Raw genomic sequence first — 13,689 nt, forward strand, 5'->3', positions numbered from 1 at the left:
TGCCCTCTAATATATATATATATACTGGCCAGTAAGGGGTTGTATTCCCCTATATTACAACATGTTGCTCACAAGCCCATGGTGGGGATCACTGCAGTAGGGCAAGATGGAGACAGTAGGGCAAGATGGAGACAGTAGGGCAAGATGGAGACAGTAGGGCAAGATGGAGACAGTAGGGCAAGATGGGGACAGTAGGGCAAGATGGGGACAGTAGGACAAGATGGGGACAGTAGGACAAGATGGAGACAGTAGAGCAAGATGGGGACAGTAGGGTAAGATGGGGACAGCAGGGCAAGATGGAGACAGTAGGGCAAGATGGGGACAGTAGGGTAAGATGGAGACAGTAGGGCAAGATGGGGACAGTAGGGTAAGATGGAGACAGTAGGGCAAGATGGGGACAGTAGGGCAAGATGGAGACAGTAGGGCAAGATGGGGACAGTAGGGCAAGATGGAGACAGTAGGGCAAGATGGGGACAGTAGGGTAAGATGGAGACAGTAGGGCAAGATGGGGACAGTAGGACAAGATGGAGACAGTAGGGCAAGATGGGGACAGTAGGACAAGATGGGGACAGTAGGGCAAGATGGAGACAGTAGGGCAAGATGGAGACAGTAGGACAAGATGGAGACAGTAGGGCAAGATGGAGACAGTAGAGCAAGATGGGGACAGTAGGGTAAGATGGGGACAGCAGGGCAAGATGGAGACAGTAGAGCAAGATGGGGACAGTAGGGTAAGATGGGGACAGTAGGACAAGATGGAGACAGTAGGGCAAGATGGAGACAGCAGAGCAAGATGGGGACAGCAGGGTAAGATGGGGACAGCAGGGCAAGATGGAGACAGTAGGGCAAGATGGGGACAGTAGGGCAAGATGGAGACAGTAGGGCAAGATGGGGACAGTAGGGTAAGATGGAGACAGTAGGGCAAGATGGCGGGACAGTAGGGCAAGATGGGACAGTAGGCAAGATGGAGACAGTAGGGCAAGATGGGGACAGTAGGGGCAAGATGGGGACAGTAGGGCAAGATGGGGACAGTAGGGCAAGATGGGGACAGTAGGGCAAGATGGGGACAGTAGGGCAAGATGGGCAGTAGCAAGATGGAGACAGTAGGGCAAGATGGGGACAGTAGGGCAAGATGGAGACAGTAGGGCAAGATGGGGACAGTAGGGCAAGATGGAGACAGTAGGGCAAGATGGGGACAGTAGGACAAGATGGGGACAGTAGGGCAAGATGGGACAGTAGGGCAAGATGGAGACAGTAGGGCAAGATGGGGACAGTAGGGCAAGATGGAGACAGTAGGGCAAGATGGAGACAGTAGGGCAAGATGGGGACAGTAGGGCAAGATGGGGACAGTAGGGGCAAGATGGGGACAGTAGGGCAAGATGGAGACAGTAGGGCAAGATGGGGACAGTAGGGCAAGATGGAGACAGTAGGGCAAGATGGGGACAGTAGGGCAAGATGGAGACAGTAGGGCAAGATGGAGACAGTAGGGCAAGATGGGGACAGTAGGGCAAGATGGAGACAGTAGGGCAAGATGGAGACAGTAGGGCAAGATGGGGACAGTAGGGCAAGATGGAGACAGTAGGGCAAGATGGGGACAGTAGGGCAAGATGGAGACAGTAGGGCAAGATGGAGACAGTAGGGCAAGATGGGGACAGTAGGGCAAGATGGGGACAGTAGAACAAGATGGAGACAGTAGGACAAGATGGGGACAGTAGGGCAAGATGGAGACAGTAGGACAAGATGGAGACAGTAGGACAAGATGGAGACAGTAGGGCAAGATGGGGACAGTAGGGCAAGATGGAGACAGTAGGGCAAGATGGGGACAGTAGGGCAAGATGGAGACAGTAGGGCAAGATGGAGACAGTAGGGCAAGATGGGGACAGTAGGGCAAGATGGGCACAGTAGGGCAAGATGGAGATAGTAGGGCAAGATGGAGATAGTAGGGCAAGATGGGGACAGTAGGGCAAGATGGAGATAGTAGGGCAAGATGGGGACAGTAGGGCAAGATGGGGACAGTAGGGCAAGATGGGGACAGTAGGGCAAGATGGAGACAGTAGGGCAAGATGGGGACAGTAGGGCAAGATGGGGACAGTAGGGCAGGGATCCCCAACCTTTCTTACTCGGGAGCCACAATCAGATGTAGAAAGGCTTCAAGAGCAACACAAGCACCATAAAAGTTCATGAAGGAGCCTAATAAGGGCTGTGATTGGCTATTAAGGGCCTCTATGCACCCTATCAGCTTGCAGGGGGCTTTATTTGGTAGGAAATCTTGTTTTTATTCAACCAAAACTTGCCCCCAAGTCAGGAATTCAAAAATAACTCCCTGGTTTGGGGGCACTGAGAGCAACATCCAAGGGGTTGGGGAGCAACATGTTGGGGATCACTGGCCTTAGGGTTCATTTACCCCAACTGTTTATTGTGAGAACCCATAGTGGGGCTCACATCCCGCTGATACCCCGTGTATCTGTTCCGACAGGTCTCATATATGAGAATGGGGTGTGTGTCCCCCCATCAGAGTGCCCATGTGACTTCCACGGGACGTCCCACCACTCTGGCTCAACGGTGCAGGAAGACTGCAATAACTGGTGAGTTGGACCCTCGGGCGTGGAGGTAGGGGGTAGGTTTCTGTACGGGAGGGGGCAGCCATGTAATGGGATTATTTGGTACTGACAATTGCGATTGTGCCACCCTATGCCCAGCCATTGTGCCACCCTGTGCCCAGCGATTGTGCCACTCTGTGCCCAGGGATTGTGCCACCCTGTGCCCAGGGATTGCACCACCCTGTGCCCAGCGATTGTGCCACCCTGTGCCCAGGGATTGCGCCACTCTATGCCCAGTGATTGCGCCACCCTGTGCCCTCTCTAATCCCCCCCCATTGGCAGTTGGAGTCACGGGGAAACTGAATTCATGTTGTTTTATTGCCCCTTGTGTTGCAGCACTTGCACTGGGGGGAAATGGATTTGCACCAACATCACCTGCCCAGGTAAGTTCTGTTGTTCCGTTCTTGTTATTATTGCCCATTAGTGCCCATTTCTGCCCATTACTGCCCATTACTGCCCATTTCTGCTCTTACTGCCCATTACTGCCCATTGCTGCCCATTACTGCCCATTACTGCCCAATACTGCCCATTTCTGCCCTTACTGCCCATTGCTGCCCATTGCTGCCCATTTCTGCCCTTACTGCCCATTACTGCCAATTTCTGCCCATTGCTGCCCATTGCTGCCCATTACTGCTCATTGCTGCCCTTTACTGCCCATTACTGCCCATTGCTGCCCATTGCTGCCCATTGCTGCCCATTACTGCCCATTGCTGCCCATTGCTGCCCATTGCTGCCCATTACTGCCCTTACTGCCCATTCCTGCCCATTGCTGCCCATTGCTGCCCATTACTGCCCATTACTGCCCATTGCTGCCCATTGCTGCCCATTACTGCCCATTACTGCCCTTACTGCCCATTCCTGCCCATTGCTGCCCATTGCTGCCCATTACTGCCCATTACTGCCCATTGCTGCCCATTGCTGCCCATTGCTGCCCATTGCTGCCCATTACTGCCCATTGCTGCCCATTACTGCCCTTACTGCCCATTACTGCTCATTACTGCCCTTACTGCCCATTACTGCTCATTACTGCCCTTACTGCCCATTACTGCCCATTGCCTGCCCATTACTGCCCATTACTGCCCATTGCTGCCCATTGCTGCCCATTACTGCCCATTGCTGCCCATTGCTGCCCATTACTGCCCTTACTGCCCATTACTGCCCATTACTGCCCATTACTGCCCTTACTGCCCATTACTGCCCATTACTACCCATTACTGCCCATTACTGCCCATTACTGCCCATTACTGCCCATTGCTGCCCATTACTGCCCATTACTGCCCTTGCTGCCCATTGCTGCCCATTGCTGCCCATTGCTGCCCATTGCTGCCCATTACTGCCCATTACTGCCCATTGCGCCTCTTGCCCTCCCTGATATTTACTATCCTTTAATCACAGGGGCCAACCCCCCCGTGTCACTGACCCCCCTGTAATCTCTCTGTACTACAGACTGACCCCCCGTGTCACTGACCCCCCTGTGTTACTGACCCCCCTGTAATCTCTCTGTACTACAGACTGACCCCCCCGTTTCACTGACCCCCCCGTGTTACTGACCCCCCCGTGTCACTGACCCCCCCGTGTTACTGACCCCCCTGTAATCTCTCTGTACTACAGACTGACCCCCCCGTTTCACTGACCCCCCGTGTTACTGACCCCCCCGTGTCACTGACCCCCCCGTGTTACTGACCCCCCTGTAATCTCTCTGTACTACAGACTGACCCCCCCGTGTTACTGACCCCCCTGTAATCTCTCTGTACTACAGACTGACCCCCCCGTGTTACTGACCCCCCTGTAATCTCTCTGTACTACAGACTGACCCCCCCCGTGTCACTGACCCCCCAATAGTAACGATGGGCCCCCCTCTTTGGTTTGGGGAGTAACAATAAAGGAGCAGGGAGCCCCATCTTGTATAAAGGGAACAGTAAGTTCATTACTTTTGGTTCCAGCGGAATGTTCCGTCACCGGAGATTTCCACATAATGACATTTGACGGCCGAAAATACACGTTCCAGGCGCCGTGCCAGTACATTCTGGCGAAGAGTCTCAGCTCCGGAACATTTACTGTCACCCTGCAGAATGCCCCGTGTGGGCAGGTAAGTGGGGCAACTCCCCTCACTGTCTGAGCCGAAGGGTGGGACAAACTGGCGCTTATATTGGGGCAAAAGGCAGAAACGTTGTCACCGCCCTCTGGCCCCCCAATTCCTCCAACTCTACTGAAACAGTCTGATGGCTTTGTGGGGTACAGCGTAATGCTTTGGGGGACATAACAGCACAGGAGAGTTTAAATGGGTTGTTCACCTTGAAATGCACTTTTTATATGATTTAGACCAGGGATCCTCAAACTACGGCCCGCGGGCCGGATCCAACCCCCCCCCCCCAGAGTAATTTACCCGACCCCCACTGCGTCCTCACCCCTGGCAACGGAGAGAAAGGACTCAGCGGGGAGTGGGAGGGAGGAGCTTGGAGAGGGAGGACTCAGCGGGGAGTGGGAGGGAGGAGCTGGGAGAGGGAGGACTCAGCGGGGAGTGGGAGGGAGGAGCTGGGAGAGGGAGGACTCAGCGGGGAGTGGGAGGGAGGAGCTTGGAGAGGGAGGACTCAACGGGGAGTGGGAGGGAGGAGCTTGGAGAGGGAGGACTCAACGGGGAGTGGGAGGGAGGAGCTGGGAGAGGGAGGACTCAGCGGGGAGTGGGGGGGAGGAGCTGGGAGAGGGAGGACTCAGCGGGGAGTGGGAGGGAGGAGCTGGGAGAGGGAGAACTCAGCGAGGAGTGGGAGGGAGGAGCTTGGAGAGGGAGGACTCAACGGGGAGTGGGAGGGAGGAGCTTGGAGAGGGAGGACTTAGCGGGGAGTGGGAGGACTCGGGGGGCAGTGGGAGGGAGGAGCTGGGAGAGGGAGGACTTCAGCAGGCAGTGGGAGGGAGGAGCTGGGAGAGGGAGGACTCAGCGGGGAGTGGGAGGGAGGAGCTGGGAGAGGGAGAACTCAGCGGGGAGTGGGAGGGAGGAGCTTGGAGAGGGAGGACTCAACGGGGAGTGGGAGGGAGGAGCTTGGAGAGGGAGGACTTAGCGGGGAGTGGGAGGACTCGGGGGCAGTGGGAGGGAGGAGCTGGGAGAGGGAGGACTCAGCGGGCTGTGGGAGGGAGGAGCTGGGAGAGGGAGGACTCAGCGGGGAGTGGGAGGGAGGAGCTGGGAGAGGGAGAACTCAGCGGGGAGTGGGAGGGAGGAGCTGGGAGAGGGAGAACTCAGCGGGGAGTGGGAGGGAGGAGCCTGGGAGAGGGAGAACTCAGCGGGGAGTGGGAGGGAGGAGTTGGAGAGGGAGGACTCAACGGGGAGTGGGAGGGAGGAGCTTGGAGAGGGAGGACTCAGCGGGGAGTGGGAGGGAGGAGCTGGAGAGGGAGGACTCAGCGGGAGTGGGAGGGAGGAGCTGGGAGAGGGAGGACTCAGCGGGAGTGGGAGGGAGGAGCTGGGAGAGGGAGAACTCAGCGGGGAGTGGGAGGGAGGAGCTTGGAGAGGGAGGACTCAATGGGGAGTGGGAGGGAGGAGCTTGGAGAGGGAGGACTTAGCGGGGAGTGGGAGGACTCGGGGGCAGTGGGAGGGAGGAGCTGGGAGAGGGAGGACTCAGCGGGCAGTGGGAGGGAGGAGCTGGGAGAGGGAGGACTCAGCGAAGAGTGGGAGGGAGGAGCTGGGAGAGGGAGGATTCAGCGAAGAGTGGGAGGGAGGAGCTTGGGGAAGGAGGACTCAGCGGGCAGTGGGAGGGAGGAGCTGGGAGAGGGAGGACTCAGCGAAGAGTGGGAGAGAGGAGCTGGGAGAGGGAGGATTCAGCGAAGAGTGGGAGGGAGGAGCTTGGGGAAGGAGGACTCAGCAGAGAGTGGGGGGGAGGAGCTGGGAGTGGGAGGACTCAGAGGGGAGTGGGAGGGAGGAGCTGGAAGAGGGAGGACTTAGTGGGAAGCTGGAGGGCGGAGCGGGGAGGGGGGACTATAGTCCTATATTCCTATAGTCCTTGCTTGAAAAGTTTGAGGACCCCCTGATGTAGACATTTGCTATTCTGAGACAATTTGCAATTGGTCTTCATTTTTTATTGTTTGTGGTTTTTCCGTTATTTAGCTTTTTGTTCAGCAGCTCTTCAGTTTGTTATTTCGGCAGCTGTCTGGTTGCTAGGGTCTTGTTTACCTTAGCAACAAGGCAGTGGTGTGAATGAGAGACTGGAATATAGAAGAGGGGCTAAATAGAAAGAAAAGGAATAATAAATAATTCAATAACTATTAAAAATAAATCATGACGACCAATTGCAAAGTTGTACATTCTATAACTTAGTAAAAGGTGATCTGCCCCTTTAAGGAGGGAAAGCCTTTGGTGCCAGCGCTGTGCCCAGTTGTACTGGGATGAGATGAATAAACCCCATCACAATAGCCCCAGTCATGTGACTGAGCCGCCCGGTGACACTAACTCTCATCGGGGGGTAAGTGGCCTCGGAATGAGGTGAAATTGTGCGAATCAGAGGGGATTAACCCCGTCAGGGTGTCGGGTGTCCCCCGCGGCCCTTTGTTCTGCCCTCGGATCTTCTCAATATGGGAATTTATTATATTTCTGTCTGGGGAGGGGGGGGGCACCTGCTGAAATTGCCCCCGGGGCCTGAATGGATCGATTCATGGGAACAGAGAATTATTGTCGTCTCCAGTTTCTCCTGTTCACAAGCAATTGTGTCTGCCCCTGGGCCATAGGCTACGGGAACCAGCCAATAGCCACCGGCGCCTCCGTGCCAGCCCTATGTAATCAATGCCCACTGACTGCCAACCTGGGCCGGGGGGGGTCTCTGCTCCAACCGTCTCTGGCGCGGCAACTTGGGATTCCTAAGGCCACAAAGTGCCCAATATCATGGGTAGGAGGTGCCATAGTGTTTCCCTTAGACAGTACAGTATGGGGGTACAGCTTATTGTGTGCCCAGAACATTCCTTCTCTGTATATTTGTATTTATACATATGGGTAGGAGGTGCCATAGTGTTTCCCTTAGACAGTACAGTATGGGGGTACAGCTTATTGTGTGCCCAGAACATTCCCTCTCTGTATATTTGTATTTATACATATGGGTAGGGGGTGCCATAGTGTTTCCCTTAGACAGTACAGTATGGGGGTACAGCTTATTGTGTGCCCAGAACATTCCCTCTCTGTATATTTGTATTTATACATATGGGTAGGAGGTGCCATAGTGTTTCCCTTAGACAGTACAGTATGGGGGTACAGCTTATTGTGTGCCCAGAACATTCCCTCTCTGTATATTTTTATTTATACATATGGGTAGGGGGTGCCATAGTGTTTCCCTTAGACAGTACAGTATGGGGGTACAGCTTATTGTGTGCCCAGAACATTCCCTCTCTGTATATTTGTATTTATACATATGGGTAGGGGGTGCCATAGTGTTTCCCTTAGACAGTACAGTATGGGGGTACAGCTTATTGTGTGCCCAGAACATTCCTTCTCTGTATATTTGTATTTATACATATGGGTAGGAGGTGCCATAGTGTTTCCCTTAGACAGTACAGTATGGGGGTGGAGCTTATTGTGTGCCCAGAACATTCCCTCTCTGTATATTTGTATTTATACATATGGGTAGGAGGTGCCATAGTGTTTCCCTTAGACAGTACAGTATGGGGGTGGAGCTTATTGTGTGCCCAGAACATTCCCTCTCTGTATATTTGTATTTATACATATGGGTAGGAGGTGCCATAGTGTTTCCCTTAGACAGTACAGTATGGGGGTGGAGCTTATTGTGTGCCCAGAACATTCCTTCTCTGTATATTTGTATTTATACATATGGGTAGGGGGTGCCATAGTGTTTCCCTTAGACAGTACAGTATGGGGGTACAGCTTATTGTGTGCCCAGAACATTCCCTCTCTGTATATTTGTATTTATACATATGGGTAGGGGGTGCCATAGTGCTTTGCACAGACAGTACAGTATGGGGGTACAGATGGCGCCCCATTAGAGTGCATATGAGATTCTGGGCTCGGAGAGGGTAAAGTTTCCCATTTGGATCATGTTCTTTCTCAGAACCAGGACGGCTCGTGTATCCAGTCAGTGAATATAATTCTGTATCAGGACCCCAAGAAGCAGGTGACTGTGACTCGCTCGGGGGACGTGTTGGTGTTTGATCAGTATAAAGTCAGCCTGCCCTATACAGATGGTAAGCTCTTCTGCCAAATCTCACTTTCAGTATTATCTCCTTCATCCTATTGTAGGGTGTGTCCCCCCTTTAATTCAATCTGTGAGTATTATGTGTGTATCATGGCCGCTGTGGGGAACACTCACACACTCACTCCCACACTCACTCCCACACTCACACTCACACTCACTTACACACTCACTCACACTCACTCCCACACTCACACATTCACTCACACTCACTTACACACTCACTCACACTCACTCCCACACTCACACATTCACTCACACTCACTCCCACACTCACACATTCACTCACACTCTCTCACACTCACTCACTCTCACACTCACTCTCACACTCACTCACACTCACTCTCACACTCTCTCACACTCACTCTCTCACACTCACTCTCACACTTACTTTCACACTCACTCTCACACACACACTCACTCTCACTCATACTCACACTCACTCTCACACTCACTCACACTCACTCTCACACTCACACTCACACTCACTCTCACACTCACTCTCTCACAATCACTCACTCTCACACTCACTCTCACACTCACTCTCTCACACTCACTCACACTTACTCTCACTCTCACACTCACTCTCACACTCACTCTCACACTCACTCTCTCACAATCACTCACACTCACTCACTCACACTCACTCTCTCTCTCTCTCACACTCACACTCACTCTCACACTCACTCTCTCACAATCACTCACACTCACTCACACTCACTCACTCTCTCTCTCACACTCACACTCACTCACACTCACTCTCCCTACAGATGTGTTTGAGGTGAGGAGCCTCTCGTCGGTGTTTGTGCAGGTGAAGACGGACATTGGGCTGCAGATTCGCTACGACCGGGAGGGGCTGAGACTCTACGTCCAACTGGCCGGGCGATGGCAGGGCGACACCATCGGGCTCTGCGGGACCTTCAATGAGAACCTGCAGGATGATTTCCTGTAAGCTCCTGGGCCGAGTATTCTCTATACATAGAGCAGGGCCAATGTCCCAGCATGCAATGCCCATGGGATACATACAGTAGGGCCAATGTCCCAGCATGCAATGCCCCTCACCCCCGGGCACAGATGGGATACATACAGTAGGGCCAATGTCCCAGCATGCAATGCCCATGGGATACATACAGTAGGGCCAATGTCCCAGCATGCAATGCCCCTCTCCCCCGGGCACAGACGGGATACATACAGTAGGGCCAATGTCCCAGCATGCAATGCCCATGGGATACATACAGTAGGGCCAATGTCCCAGCATGCAATGCCCATGGGATACATACAGTAGGGCCAATGTCCCAGCATGCAATGCCCCTCTCCCTGGCACCATGTCCCATATGTTTATACGTGCCCCTAGGCATGCTGGGTAGCTTTATTATATGATTTATTATATGAATATCTGTATGAATGGGGCGGAGCCGGCGGCCATATTGTATAACGCGTATGATTGTGGCGCAGTTCCCCGGTGGGGGTGCCGGAGGGGACCCCGCAGCTCTTTGGGAACGCCTGGAAGACTTCCTCCGCCTGCGCCTCCGACCTCTTCCCTTCCCCGCTCGACCCCTGCGACGTCCATCTACAAGCAGGTAAGGGGCAATTATTATAGTTACTGTTACATCCCAACCCTATTCCTACTGCAGTCCCCCATTCAAACCACTGCATGGTTGCTAGACTAAAGAAGACCCTAGCAACCAGACAGCCGCTGAGGAAAATGCAAAATCATTCTCAAATTAAAAAAAAAAATGAAGACCAATTGCAAATTGTCTTGGAATATGAAAGTCAGGGAAGTAACGATCCGGTGTCGGTCATTGAGTTTTATTGCAAGTTGCACCGTGGGAATCCCTGGGATTAGTATGTTCTTTATATGGTGGAGTGTGAGCTCTCTGCCCCAAGGCTGATGCCCACGCAGGATGTTAGTTGCCCCCAATAGCAGAGATCAATCATGGGCAACTGACCGCTCTGATGCCCAGCAACAATAGGAGCCGCCGCTGGAAAGGCCTTTGCATCACGTTGCCCACAGGAGATCTATTGGGGGGCAACCAACCTGCTCCGTGGGGCATCAGCCTTACTCATACTAATGCCCATACATATCTATCTGCCCCGTGTAACGAGGCTTTTCCCCTCACAGCCGCCTATGCCCCCGAGAGTTGCAGTATCCTGACCAAGGAGCTCTCTGCCCCAAGGCTGATGCCCACAGAGGATATTAGTTGCCCCCAATAGCAGAGATCTATCATGGGCAACTACCCGCTCTGATGCCCAGCAACAATAGGAGCCGCCGCTGGAAAGGCCTTTGCATCACGTTGCCCACAGGAGATCTATTGGGGGGCAACTAACGCTCTCCGTGGGGCATCAGCCTTACTCACTTACTGCCAATTACCCCTATTGCCCATATCTTTTTCCCTTCCCAGCCGCCTATGCCTCGGAGAGCTGCAGTATCCTGACCAAGGAGCCATTTGCCCCCTGCCACCCCTTCCTCAGCCCCGTGTCCTACTACGAGATGTGCCGGGGGGACACGTGTAAGTGCGGCCTGGCCTGTATGTGCTCCGCCCTGGCACACTACTCCCACCAGTGCCGCCGCTATGGGGTCCACATCGACTTCAGATCCAACGTCTCCGACTGTGGTACGTACAGGCCACGTGGGCCACTGACTTACTGGGGCAAATAGTAATAGTACTGCAGGCTGTTCCTACTACGTGTAAGGTGTGTGTAACTAACTCCAGATATTGCCCTAAAGGAGGGTATATAGAAAGCAAAATCCTACCTGGGATTGGGGCACCTAGACTCTCCCTACCCCTGCACTCCAGCCGGCCTGGCTAGGGGGGCTACTAATCTGATTGCCACTGGCCAAATGCTATATAAGAAGAATTCCATGAATCAGACTTCTATGGGTTTGTCACTGGCAGGGTCCGACTGGGCCGCCGGGACACTGGGAAAATCCTGGTGGGCCCCAGGGGAGCTCAGGGGAGGGCGTTGGGTGGGGGACCCAGGGGTGGGAGCCCTAGTGGGCCCTGCACCCCCCAGTCCGACCCTGGTCACTGGGCTTCATATATACCCTTACCCTGTACGGGGGCTAAATAAATCATACATTACTTGTTGCCCCAAGGGTCTCCCTGTATGGGGGGCTGGCACCTTCACGGCTGCACCATAAGGGGGTGCAGCTCTCCAGACTTCATACACAAGTGGAAAATGGGGGGCTTTGTATTAAATCCATCAGCTCAGGAGAGAAAGGAGTGTGGCCCATGCACGGCCAATGAATCCTTGCATGAAGAGCTGACACTCTAGTTTGGAGTTAGGGAAATGCACAGCTGCAGTAATAGGAACGTGTGGCTGTATAATGGCTGGGGGCATCTATGGGGCTTATGGGGGGCTTATAGGGGAGATGGATGGCAGGGAAAGCAACAATACAGTTAGTGGGGTTCGTGACGTTGCCTTGGGGGGCTGTTGGGGGGCTCTTATTCCCGTATCATGTTGTTCCGGCAGTGATCCCCTGTGAGGAAAGCCTGCAGTACGGAACCTGTGTGAGCTCCTGCGGCCGGACCTGCCAGGCCCTGTCTGTGCCAGAGACGTGTAACGGGGAGTGTGCCGAGGGCTGCGCCTGCCCCCCCGGAATGTACCTCCATACCAACTCCCACAGATGTGTGCAACGGTAAGGGGGTTTGTCCTTTAAAGGGGAACTAAACCCGGCGCAACCCAGCGTTACTGGACTACAAATCCCAGAATAATGTAACAGATAATGAAGGGTGAGGCATGCTGGGAGCTGTAGTCCAGCAACATCAGGGTTGGATTCTTAAAGCAATATTGCCCAATAAATCTCCTGCACGCTGAGAGTGGGGGGTTTAATGGACCTTTTATCCTTTCAGGAGCGAGTGTCCCTGTTACTTCCAAGGAATTCACTATAATCCCGGAGAGAATATCATAACGTCCCTGGGCAAATGGTAAGAGCCCCCCCCCCATATACACGTATGTAGCTCTGTAATATATATATATATACTAATCATAACGTCCCTGGGCAAATGGTAAGAGCCCCCCCCATATACACGTATGTAGCTGTGTAATATATATATATATACTAATCATAACCTCCCTGGGCAAATGGTAAGAGCCCCCCCATATACACGTATGTAGCTGTGTAATATATATATATATACTAATCATAACCTCCCTGGGCAAATGGTAAGAGCCCCCCCCCCCCATATACACGTATGTAGCTGTGTAATATATATATATATATATACTAATCATAACCTCCCTGGGCAAATGGTAAGGCCCCCCCCATATACACGTATGTAGCTGTGTAATATATATATATATACTAATCATAACCTCCCTGGGCAAATGGTAAGAGCCCCCCCCCCCATATACACGTATGTAGCTGTGTAATATATATATATATACTAATCATAACCTCCCTGGGCAAATGGTAAGAGCCCCCCCCATATACACGTATGTAGCTGTGTAATATATATATATATATACTAATCATAACCTCCCTGGGCAAATGGTAAGAGCCCCCCCCATATACACGTATGTAGCTGTGTAATATATATATATATATACTAATCTCCCAGTAACCAGAGCTGGACAATTGCCCCACAAAAGACTCAGAAATCATTACAGGAACCTCCTGCCTGTAAATAACTGATAAATATATTGTTTTATTTGTGGGTGTGACCCTAACAACCGTGTGGTGTTAAAATTCCTTATTGGAGAACCTCTGTGTAACCAACCCCCCCGCCCCCACACACACACAGACAATATCCTATTACTGTACTAGGGGTGGCATCAGTTGTGCGCATGCCAATATTCTGACTGGCACTGCCATGCTGTATCTCATAGTAACATAGTAACATAGTAACATAGTAACATAGTAACATAGTAACATAGTAAGTTGGGTCGAAAAAAGACATACGTCCATCACG

The 13,689-nt window shown here is 52.8% G+C and overlaps 1 protein-coding gene across 1 annotated transcript in view; it reads left to right on the top strand.

Annotated features, from left to right (window-relative positions):
- Positions 1 to 13,689, top strand: part of otog (otogelin) — a 108,153-nt gene that overhangs the window by 10,470 nt on the left and 83,994 nt on the right. The window contains exons 9-17 of the mRNA XM_031900650.1: positions 2,474 to 2,582; positions 2,934 to 2,980; positions 4,541 to 4,686; positions 8,636 to 8,768; positions 9,547 to 9,724; positions 10,232 to 10,356; positions 11,179 to 11,391; positions 12,251 to 12,416; positions 12,631 to 12,705. Of these exons, the coding sequence (XP_031756510.1) occupies positions 2,474 to 2,582; positions 2,934 to 2,980; positions 4,541 to 4,686; positions 8,636 to 8,768; positions 9,547 to 9,724; positions 10,232 to 10,356; positions 11,179 to 11,391; positions 12,251 to 12,416; positions 12,631 to 12,705 (1,192 nt within the window). The remainder of the gene's footprint in view (positions 1 to 2,473; positions 2,583 to 2,933; positions 2,981 to 4,540; positions 4,687 to 8,635; positions 8,769 to 9,546; positions 9,725 to 10,231; positions 10,357 to 11,178; positions 11,392 to 12,250; positions 12,417 to 12,630; positions 12,706 to 13,689) is intronic.

The sequence above is a fragment of the Xenopus tropicalis genome, chromosome 4 (genome assembly GCF_000004195.4).
Source record: "Xenopus tropicalis strain Nigerian chromosome 4, UCB_Xtro_10.0, whole genome shotgun sequence".
Lineage (NCBI taxonomy): Eukaryota > Metazoa > Chordata > Amphibia > Anura > Pipidae > Xenopus > Xenopus tropicalis.